At 36.1% G+C, this 11,216-nt stretch overlaps 3 protein-coding genes across 3 annotated transcripts; 2 read left to right on the top strand and 1 right to left on the bottom strand.

The window, feature by feature from the left end:
- LOC111693685 (serine/threonine-protein phosphatase 6 regulatory ankyrin repeat subunit A-like) lies at positions 1-2,274 on the top strand. The gene has a single exon (XM_023459087.1). The coding sequence runs from the start codon at positions 1-3 to the stop codon at positions 2,272-2,274; it is 2,274 nt and encodes a 757-aa protein (XP_023314855.1).
- Positions 2,275-2,377: 103 nt separating this feature from the next.
- LOC106654304 (probable glutamate--tRNA ligase, mitochondrial) lies at positions 2,378-5,240 on the bottom strand. The gene is made up of 8 exons (XM_014374097.2): positions 5,137-5,240; positions 4,592-4,756; positions 4,076-4,506; positions 3,773-3,987; positions 3,468-3,690; positions 3,220-3,380; positions 2,814-3,135; positions 2,378-2,729 (listed from the first exon to the last, which is right to left on the bottom strand). Exons 2-8 carry the CDS (start codon positions 4,692-4,694, stop codon positions 2,649-2,651), a joined length of 1,536 nt encoding a protein of 511 aa, XP_014229583.1. The 5' UTR covers positions 4,695-4,756; positions 5,137-5,240; the 3' UTR covers positions 2,378-2,648.
- A 62-nt stretch (positions 5,241-5,302) lies between these two features.
- Positions 5,303-7,123, top strand: LOC106654305 (tetratricopeptide repeat protein 1). The gene is made up of 4 exons (XM_014374098.2): positions 5,303-5,823; positions 5,917-6,093; positions 6,372-6,557; positions 6,637-7,123. Exons 1-4 carry the CDS (start codon positions 5,572-5,574, stop codon positions 6,796-6,798), a joined length of 777 nt encoding a protein of 258 aa, XP_014229584.1. The 5' UTR covers positions 5,303-5,571; the 3' UTR covers positions 6,799-7,123.
- The last annotated feature ends 4,093 nt before the right edge of the window (positions 7,124-11,216 follow it).

The raw sequence follows: 11,216 nt of genomic DNA, 5'->3' as shown, positions 1-11,216 counted from the left end.
ATGCTGGCTCTGGCCTACAACAAAATCGAGGCCCTCAAGGCGCTGCTGAGGCGCGGGGCCGATCCGAATCTGGCCGACGCCAAGGGATCGACGCTTCTGCACGACATGTGCAAGCGGGGCGACGACCTGGACGAGGAGGACGACGCCGAGGCCTTGGCGAGGCGCCTGTTCGAGATCGGCGCCGAGAACGAGGCTCTCCCCAGGGTGCGGCTCGACGCGCTGGACGGCGAGGGCTCCGCGGCGCTACACCTCGCCGTCGGTCGCCGTGGCTTGGTCGAGCTGCTGCTGCGCCAGGGCGCCGATCCGAACGTGGCCGACGCCGAGGGATTCACGACGCTGCACCTGATCTGCAAGCTCGACCCGAACTTCGCCGAGCGGTTCTTCGCGATCTGCGACGAGGTGGCGCGCGAGGTGCGCCTCGACGCCCGGGACAAGCTGGGCAGGACGGCGCTGCACGTGGCCAGGGGCAAGACGCTGATCGAGCTGCTGCTGAGACGAGGCGCCGATCCCAACGCGGCCGACGAGGAGGGATCGACTCCTCTGCATATTTTGTGTCGGGATAGCAGGGATAAGAATTTCGACTACGCGAAGCGGTTGCTCGAGGTCAGCGAAGAAATCGGTCGACCGCTGCTGGTCAACGCGCGCGACAAGAACGGCTGGACCCCGCTGCACCTGGCACTGGACGGCTCTCGCAAAAATCTCGTCGATTGGCTGCTGAGACGAGCCGGAGCCTACCCCTGCCACCTCGACTCGGAGGGCCGGACTCCTCTGCACGTCATTTGCGATAGGACAAGATTTTGGGGGAACGACGACAACGACGACGATCTGGTGGATGTATTCTGCGAGACCGTCGGCGAGATCGCCGGCGAAGTCGGGCCGACGTTCCCAGACGTCGATGCCCAGGACGAGCGGGGCAACACACCGCTGCACCTGGCGCTGGGCCGCGACCGTACGAAGCTGGTCGAGTCGCTGCTGCGCAGGGGGGCCGATCCGAACCTGGCCAACGCCGAGGGATCCACCCCTCTGCACGTCATTTGCCGAGAAAACTCGAACCCACCCAGCGGCGTCAAGATCGTAGACATCGCGCGAAGATTCTTCGACGTGAGCGACGACGTGGGCCGGCCGGTGGACGTCGATGCTCGGGACGATAAGGGCAACACGCCGTTGCACTTGGTGCTGCAGAGCCCAGGAGGCATCGAGCCAATGACCAAGCTGCTGTTGAGCAGAGGCGCCGATGTGAATCTGGCCAACGAGGCGGGATCGACGCCGCTGCACGTTGTTAGCAAGCGACACTACGGCGTCGAGTTGGCGGCGATTATGTTCGAGGCGAGCGACGAGAGACAACGAACCGTACGAATCGACGCCCGAGACAACGAGGGTAATACACCGTTGTGCTTGGCTCTGCTCCGAGACGATTATTTCGTGAGAATGACGCCGTTGCTGCTGAGACGCGGCGCGAATCCGAACCTAGCCAATGCGGAGGGACTGGCGCCGCTGCACATCATCTGTCGAAAACAATACGATCGCGATAACGTAGCCAAGGTATTTTTCGAGATCAACGACGAGCGGCGTCAAACCGTCGACGTAGACGCCCGAGACAGCTCGGGCCGGACACCGCTACAGCTGGCCGTGCGCAATCTCCTACCGAACGCCGTCGATCAGCTCTTGGATCACGGCGCCGATCTCGCCGGCTTCGTTTTCCCGAGCGAGGAGATCTCCGACGAGAGATTCTCGAAGGAGACCAACGCGAGACACTGGCGCAGCGACAGTTTGGGCGCGGCGACCAATGCTCTGGCCGTGATCGAGCGTCTGGAGAGCAGAGGATACCGGCTGGACCGAAGCGACGCCATGAGGTTCATGAAATTTTTCGCCGAGCACAAGATGTTCGGTGAAGAGACAAAACCGTGGTATTTTAACAATAGATTCGGAGTTACAGCGGAAAATATAACGATGATTCCAGATATGTCTCTCTACGATCTGTTGACTAAATTTCGTCCCAAAGAGGCGGCGAAATTACTCACGCTCGAGGACTTCGCGAGGTTGCGAGAATCGCAAACATTTCAGAAATACCTCAAATGGCACTATAATCCAGCTTCTTATACCCACCTCAGCGAGATACTGCTGGGAGGATTTTGCCGACGATGGGCGCTGGATTCTTTCTGGGAGCTGATTCACAAACGACTGCCACTCGAGTGCTGCGACATGATCATGGATCATCTGATGAACAAAGATTTATGGAACATTTGTTTGGCGGCTGCGGGTCAAAGTTCGTGATTGTGAACTTTTGTGCAATAAATCATGATAGTTTTTTAAATTTAAAATTGTCAGCTCTTCATTGCGTGTTTATTGTACAATTCATTTACAAATAAAACTTTCATTTTTCGACGCAGTATGTCTTTTGTCATTTTATTTAAAAATCATATTTTTTTTAAATTAATTATGCGCAGCGCGCATGTCTAATTTCCTAGTTTCGGAATGACTCGATTCAATTGACTCACAGCATTTCAATATCATACAATGCAGATCAACAAATTATCTGTACAACAATAAAACAATTTGAATTGAAAAATCTATTTGAAAAAGAATTTCATCAAGTCCTAACTAAATTGAATTATGTACATCTATGGTTCATTTTTAATATTTTTACATTAAGACGCAGACTTTCTTAAACGATTCAAAGTAGCATCTCTTCCTAAGATTTCCATCATTTCTGCCACACTTGGACCTTCCTGCAAGAAGAATAATAAAAAAATTAATCTGTTCATAATGCAATACTAATAATTATCAAAAAAAGTAATGTAACAACTAATTACCTTCAAACCACTCAAAAGGCTCCTCAATGTTTTCATAAGATCAGAAAAAGGAACATTATTTGTTTTAGCGAATTCGCGAAGGTAATTTTTTAAAGATTCTTGACAGAAATTATTTTCGTCAATATTTTCAAGTTTTTTGCTCAAAACTTCAATTGATTCCAAATACTTAAGATTCTTGAAATTATCATTATTTTCAGGCTTTACCCATAAAAATTTCAAATCGGCTGAAACTAGGTCACTGAGCTTATTAATTCTGTTTTGGGCCCATTTCAATGTTGATATTATGTGCTCTGGGTCTAATTGCAAGCTCGAGTGAGAAACCCTAATTAGTAAATTTAAAATTGATCAATTAATGTCACAATGCTGAATAATTTTGAAAATGATAAAAAAATCATAGTTCACTTACTTTTCTGGGACAGCTTCTTTTATCAACTGAACGAGCCTTTCAATAAGAAACTTATGATTCCGTTCATTGGACAAAAGATTTGAAATCTCTAATCTATTGAATTCCAACAATTTATCTGGATTCAATTTACTGGAGTGAACATTTACTCTATTAATATCGAACTGGAAAATAAAATTTAGATATATTCAACATTATATTGGACAAGTTATTTTAAAGAGTTCTGAATACTGCTTCTTATAAATTCTTACTTGTTCAATTAAATCTTTGTAGCTATAACATTGAGTAATAGCAGTTTCACGATTAAATCCTCCTCCAGCAGTTGTAATGTAGTTAATTAAGGCTGCAGGAAAAATTCCTGATTTCCTATAATGTTCTACTCTAATGTCATCTTGCCTTTTTGATAATTTTGTACCATCTGCATTCATTATCAAAGGTAAGTGACCAAACTGAGGAGGATTCCATCCAAAAGCTCTACAATTGTATCAAAATGTTAAATTTTTAGAAAATCAATTATGAAATTATTAAGCAATGGTATTAAAAAATATCGTTTTACTTGTATAAAAGCAGATGTTTTGGAGTTGAAATCTGCCACTCTACTCCTCTCAGTACATGTGAAATTTCCATGAAGTGATCGTCAACAACATTAGCAAAATGGTATGTTGGAAAACCATCACTTTTTAGAATAATTGGATCACCTTCATTTTGAGCAACATTATAAGTAACATCCCCATAAACCATATCTTTGAAAGGATCTGGAGTTGGAGTGAGCTGAAATTTATAGAAATATATTGGTTTAAAATTGATATATTCAATTCAATAAATAAAAGTTTAATAAAATTCTGCATTAAAAGAGTACCTTGAATCTAACACAATAACTCTCTCCTCTTTTCAGTCTTTCTTTTACTTCTTGATCACTAAAATGTCTACATCTATTGTCATATTTTGGAATTTGTCGTTCCTTAAGAGCATTTTTTCTTAGCATATCCAGCCTGCGTTCTGAACAGAAGCATTTGTATGCAGAGCCATTAGCTAACAATATTTTGATTTGATCTTGATAAAGTTCTAATCGTTTGGATTGAATATACGGCCCAAAAGGACCCTCTCTGATAGGATCTTCATCTGGAATGATTCCAGCCCATATCAAGTCATCTCGAAGTTGTTCTACTGCTCCAGGCACCACTCTAGTTTGATCAGTATCTTCTATTCTTAGAATAAAAACTCCATTATTTGAACGAGCAAAAAGATAATTGTATAAAGCTGTTCGTAAGCCTCCCAGGTGTAAATAGCCTATATAATTTTTCACAAGAATGAATTAAAATTTTAATTTATTCCAATTTATTTTAATATAAAGTTTAATGAGTTACAAACATACCTGTAGGACTTGGTGCAAATCTTACTCTAATGAGTGATCTTGCATAAAAACGTTTAGTTAAAATTTGACAATTCCAAGCTGTTTTGAGTAACTTTCGATGCATAGTAATTGTGCTTAAGCTATTTATTTAATATGTAAGTACAGATATCACAAAAATGCTTTTTCCTAAAAATAAAACAAAAATTGTTACATTAAATACTATGATATTGGAAATAATGACTCTTTTACTTAAATAAACTCTTGTTTTCGTGGCAATGTTTAAAGATCAGAATTACAACATTTTTTGAAAAATTATGCAAATGTAAATGAATAATGAGCTAACCAAATGCAACATTTTTTATTTAGAAGAATAATGAAATATTAAATGATAATTTTGTTATCTATCTTTAGTGGTACAAATGTAAGTAAGTGGAATTTTCATAAATTTAACCTTACAGAAATCATAAAAAGCAGACAGCATTTACTGAAGTGTTCAACATAAATTAAAGGCAATTTTTCCAGGACAAATTTAGTTTCATAGATAGAATCAATTGGCTATTTTTTACCTATTTAAAAGCAGCCGACGACATTAATAGTACACTAATTGTGCTGTTGCAATTGTTGATTTTCGTAACTTATTTCACTAACTACAGAGTCTAACGTCAGCAACAGTCCACTGACGACTGCAACGTGCATGTGAATGAATCTCGTCTGTCAGTTGCGCATGCGGCATTAACTGATGATATTACAGCAAAAGAAAAAATTAAAACTCAGTGTATCAGCAGGTAGCGAGTAGTCTGCGAAAATTAATAGCAGAAGAATTTGTTTTATTCTGAACGGTGAACCATAACATTATTAGCCAGTCAGACTCTTCAATATTGACGCACTCAGCAGTTTTGTCATTTGTAAGATCGCTCGATTGTCTTTTAACCTAGTATAAAGAACATAGTAAAGAACAGTTCACACTGTGTTTATCAACAACTGTCAAAATCTCAAGAAAAATGGATTCTAAACTGCCACCGAGTGAAATTTCTAACGAGTCAATTATTGACGAAATAACCCAAAATTTGGACAAATCGTGTCTTGCAGAGGATAGTGTATTACAAGGCAAAGAAAATTGTAATCCTGATATACCAGAATTCTCAGATGGTGAAAATGTTAAGGATGACCTTAAAAATTTGAATAATCCTTGGTTTATTGATGAGGAACAGCTGAAAGAACGCGATTCAAAGCTAAGTGATGACGAAATCAATGTGAGTAATTACTTCAACTCTTGTTATGATTATTTTAAGAATGTTTGATATTTACATTATTCAGATGTACATTTTTAAATCATTTGTCATTAGGATTTGAAAGAGGAATCAGAACAAATTAAATCCAAAGGTAATTCCTTATTTCAAACTGGTAAACTTGAAGAAGCAGCTCAAACGTACACTGAAGGATTAAGATTGTGTCCATTAAAGTATACCAAAGTAAGAGCTATTCTCTACGCTAATAGAGCAGCAGCTTTAGGTTCAAAAAAGGTAACTTTTAAAAGATTTTTCTGCATAGAGAGAGTTTTAAATCAACTAACATGATGCTTTATGCATAACAAAAAAGTTGTTTTTTTGCACTTCAAAAATTCGCTATTGGCAAATTATTATTAGTCAAATCAGTGCATGCATTATGAATTTCAATCCAAACCGCTCAAAGTTTCTGATACGTTTCTGTCAAACTAGATTTACATGCTTCATGTTTGTTAAGGCAAAACTTTCTCAGTGTACTGCAAGAATTAGATTAATCATAATTTTATACTTAACAGGAAACTAAAACTATTGCAATTGATGATTGCTCAGAAGCAATAAAATTAGATGAAAATTATGTTAAAGCATATTCAAGAAGAGCTAGGTATTACGAAGAATCTGATAAACTTGATGATGCTCTATCAGATTTCAAGAAAATATTGACCATTGATCCTGAGCATACTGAATCACTTTCTGCTGTAAAGGTACATCATTGTTAAATTACAATAACTCATTTTATGTTAATTTTGATCATAAACTAATAGAAATATCATACCATTTCAGAGGCTTGAACCAATAGTAACGGAAAAATTGAAAACTGAAATGTTAGATAAACTGAAATCTCTTGGTGATCTGTGTTTAAAGCCGTTTGGACTTTCCACTAATAATTTTAATTTGCAAAAAGATGAATCAACTGGTGGTTACACGGTTAAGTTTAATCAATAATGATTTGATATAGTGAAGTGCATTTTTTTTTAATCACTGTCCGGTCAAAAGCATTCGAATAAGGTGATTTTTGTGCTTCATTCAATTTCTTTTGTGTACAAATACTAATGTATTAAAAGTTTTATTGAATAGTATTTAAGTTAGAATAAAATCAAAGTATGAATGCTAACAGAATGAATGTCCTGTAAAGTTTTTGATTTTGTTGCTGAAGTGAAAAATATTTCTATAAAAAATTGTTTCAAATATTTTATATAAAAACACTTATTTACCAGATGGTTTGAAATTGTTAAAACTACCAAGTGCTGGAAAACTATACTGGTGCAACTATGAGTACTGGTAATTTGTAATTGGAAATAAAGTATTTTTCATAAAAATTAAATACATTTCATGATGAACCTTTCAATTATATTAGTCATTGTGAGGAGATAAGGGTTAAATAATTGCTTAAAATTCAATTGGTATTTGAATCATTTTATTGTCACGCGCCATGTCTGGCTTTGGGGGCGGGCATCATCCTTTCATGATACAACAGTCATTGTTCTAAATAATAGACGCAAAGCTTTTTTTCGTATTTCATCTTTGTAAAATAAAAAATCCCCCATAATATCTTGTATTTACTAAATCTTGTTAGTATTGAAATTCGCTTCATTTTTTAATCATTATTTGGGGGCATAAATTTGAATCATAGATGAAATTGAATACTATTGATTGTCAATTTTGTTTTCAATCAAAACTAAAGTCAGAATTTAATATCAGAGTCGATGTAACTGCTCTAATATGAGTCTGTACATTCAAATGATGCCAATTAACAATTTAAAAGCACTATTTTTTCTTGCCTCAGTGCCAGGAAGCCACGTTAATAATCTAAGACTTTCAAAAACAATCCGAGGGGATACAACTTGAGCGATATCGTGACAGTTTCAAACTGAATTTTCATCTTTAAGCAGCCTGTCCAATGATTCTCTGTATTTAATATCGTTTTTATTTTATGTTGAAAAGACTTTATCATCGTTATTATTTAAGGTACGAACTCGCAGATTGAATTGTTTCACATTCGTCCAGATTCTATGAATGCAGCCTATTAATAAATTTAATTATTAACAATACTATATGAATTTGATTTCGAAGGTATGTCAATATTTAATCGCAAGTGCCTTACACTTTGTAATCACATCGTAAAGCGGTGTACATGCACGCTGTCTTTTCAACTTGTCTTGTTTCGTTTACTTCGTTACGTTTTTCTTTTCTCATCGGGCACTATTTAATGAGTGAAAAATTGTTCCTCCATCGATTATGATTTTATATTATGAATCTAAATTTTTACCCGCCTCCGCAGGCTTATCAATGGTTTTAGCAATGCTCGTTCAATACATATCACTGTTTAAAAAAAATCGCTGAATTTTCTGGCAATTCAGCTGGATATTTTACCTACAGATTTTCGCATCGATTCTCATTCTTCTCGCTGGATAATCTAGCTAGAAAAATGAAAATCGATTTGGAAATCTGGATGAAATATCTGACTGAATTTCCAGGTCGAAAATCGAGTTAGTTTTCAGTCAAATTCAGACATTTTTTTCAACGGAGATACGCACAAGAAAAACTACAAAGTAACGCCTAACTCATTTTTTTTACTAATAATAAAGATGCGATGATGTTTTTACTCATTTATACTCGGCAGATCTAATTTTATTATACATATAAAATTATGTACGACTAATTCTCTATGAAGTCGAATGTCCCAAGGAATAATTTTTTTTGACAGCATGAATTGTTTTTTTTATGTAAGAAATTCCCCAAATTTTAATAAAATTTTCAGGACCTTCTTTGTCACTCGTTATTATCTCGTTTTGGTTTTTTGTGTGATCCACTGCGATGTCTGAGTTTGGAGTTTTTTTAAAATATTGATAATAATTATAACCATTAACGAAATAAGTTTTCTATGCCAGCAAAAAAATAATAATTTTGGGCCATTCGATTTTACAGAGAATCGTCCATAATATGTATTATATCACCATTGTCGGTTGTATTTTCTTTACGATGCCACAATTAACAAGTTCTAAAGTATTTTTTATCCCCCAATAATGCGTTACCATATTTTTATCAAAATTCCCATACTTTTTTTTATTCTTGTATAGAAGATATGAAATAGTCCTGGTCACTTGCATACTCGATATTTTTTTTTCTATTATTCAACGGTATTACACACACAGACACATATATAAATATTGTTTTTATATCAATATACATGCATGTGCAGTATGATAAAACATCGTTTGCTATAAGATTGAGTGGAAGTCTTTGAGCTCTGAGTTTTTATATGATCTTCGTAATAGGAATGAGTGCGTGAAAAAAAGATTTCCTCTTTCGTTTTATTTCGTTATTTTTTTTTCTCTTTCTTTAGATATATTTTCGGTATTTCGTGAAGCGATATAATAATTATAATTTTTTTCTTTGCGTGACTACTAAGATCGGGTGCTCTTACGGCTGATTGATACTGGCTTAATTTTTTGTACATTGTACGTTGAACGTCTCGGTGATTTGTTCGCTCGTAAAAATGATTTTTCTTTTTCGATTTTCGATTACTATACCGATGCTGCTGAATAAAAGCAAGTTTTAGAAATTTTTTTTCGTGTATATGTGTGAAATCATATCTGCGACGGAAAAATGATGATGCATTGGTCGTGAGAGAGTGGATTATTGTAGAAAATAAAGAAATCGGACACGTTACACCGATAAAGAAAATCAATAAATGTTCAAATGACTTGATCGGCGAAGCTGTATAATGGTATCAATCTTATATCATGTTCCATATTCTTCTAATGATAATATCGCATACTTTGAGTAGACAATATTACAATATAAATTTCGATTTACAATTATTTATACACGATAATCTTGATTTCTCATGGTTTTGTTATAAACACTAAAAAGCATTTTAATCCTACATGAAAGTTAATTTGTCAAGCTTTATTTCGTCTTATATCGCGTGATTTTTCTCTATGTAGATATCATATGCTATATGCAGCAGGTTTGTCGCGCCTCGATATGGTCGTCTATTATAGGTACGAAGTTTCGTTACTTGTGTAAGTTTTTTCCTCTTTTTTTCTATAAGCGTGTGTAAATGTGAAAATCTTGAATGATCGATTTATGAACATGTAATTTTTAAGTATAAATAAAGCGAATTCATATTATACTCGATGAAAAATTTCAAATTTAATCTAGTAAAAAATTATTTATCCAAGTAAGGTTGCCCTCGATTTTTAAGATCATTCTTTCTTTGTAATACACATCAGGATATGTTTGTATCAATAATGTGCAAATCATATAATGGAATTTAAGGATGCAGTAGGATTGTTGAAGCACCAAACAGGGTGAGAATAATATAAATAAATAAAAATATCATTCAAATTCATAAAATAATTTATGGCATGTATAATGATTCAATTCGAACGAAAAAAACATCATTGTCCACAAATAAAATAGCTTATGCAACATCAAGATTAATTATAATGACTTTAATAATAGCAAAACTTGGATGCTTGCAATTTTGTGATCACATATGCTATTAGTATATTATGTATGTCACCTCAACTGTGAGATCCAATAAAAACGAACTAAAATTTCATGAAGATTAACAAAAACGTTCCGAAGTGTGAAAAGTGTGTTTCATTTATGTACAGTAAATCATGAATTGACTTGACAAACTTACTTTTAGGCAATACCGCATTTTTTAAGATTCATATTCAAAACATTTTTTTTCATAAGGTACGAGTCCAAAGTTCAATTGCAAATATTCATGTTTTATGCTAAATTTTTCATGCATATTGAATTTGTAACAGCTTTTGAATCACAACACGTGCGCAAATTCGCCACATAAAAAGGCAAATCTTTTAGTCATGAATTTTCAGTACAAATGAATTCTATTTCATTGGCAATCATATTCAACGTTAAATCCAATATTTGCAGAATTAAAACGTTCGGAAATAATATGATCAATTTCGTAATTATAACAATAAAATTGAGACCATTGGTTCTCATTCATGAGTATGAAAAAATCTTCGGTAATCTTCTTTAGATACCATAATTTAACAGTAATAGCTAGTACTTATTTAGAACACCAACAGTGAAAACAGTCAACGTAAAAATAAATTTTGTACGAAGAAATTTGTTTATTTTCGGCTTGTAACAACAACAACAAAATAACCATAAACACAACAATGTCGAAAAAGTGATTGCAATAATACTAGTTATACGTGTTATGAATAACAACTCTATAACTTGAGCATATTGTTATAGTACTGAAACTGACGAAAATTATTCGTGTGGTGTCTAATCTTATTTAATGCAGCAATAAATAGCACAATTGTATTGTTCGACGTACTCGTGCGGTCCGGCCGTTTTTTTTTTTTTAATGTAAT

The sequence above is a fragment of the Trichogramma pretiosum genome, unplaced genomic scaffold (assembly GCF_000599845.2).
Source record: "Trichogramma pretiosum strain Unisexual culture from Peru unplaced genomic scaffold, Tpre_2.0 scaffold54, whole genome shotgun sequence".
NCBI classification, from domain to species: domain Eukaryota; kingdom Metazoa; phylum Arthropoda; class Insecta; order Hymenoptera; family Trichogrammatidae; genus Trichogramma; species Trichogramma pretiosum.
The sequence above is the reverse complement of the archived record's forward strand: the minus strand, read 5'-3'. Positions and strand labels throughout refer to the sequence as shown.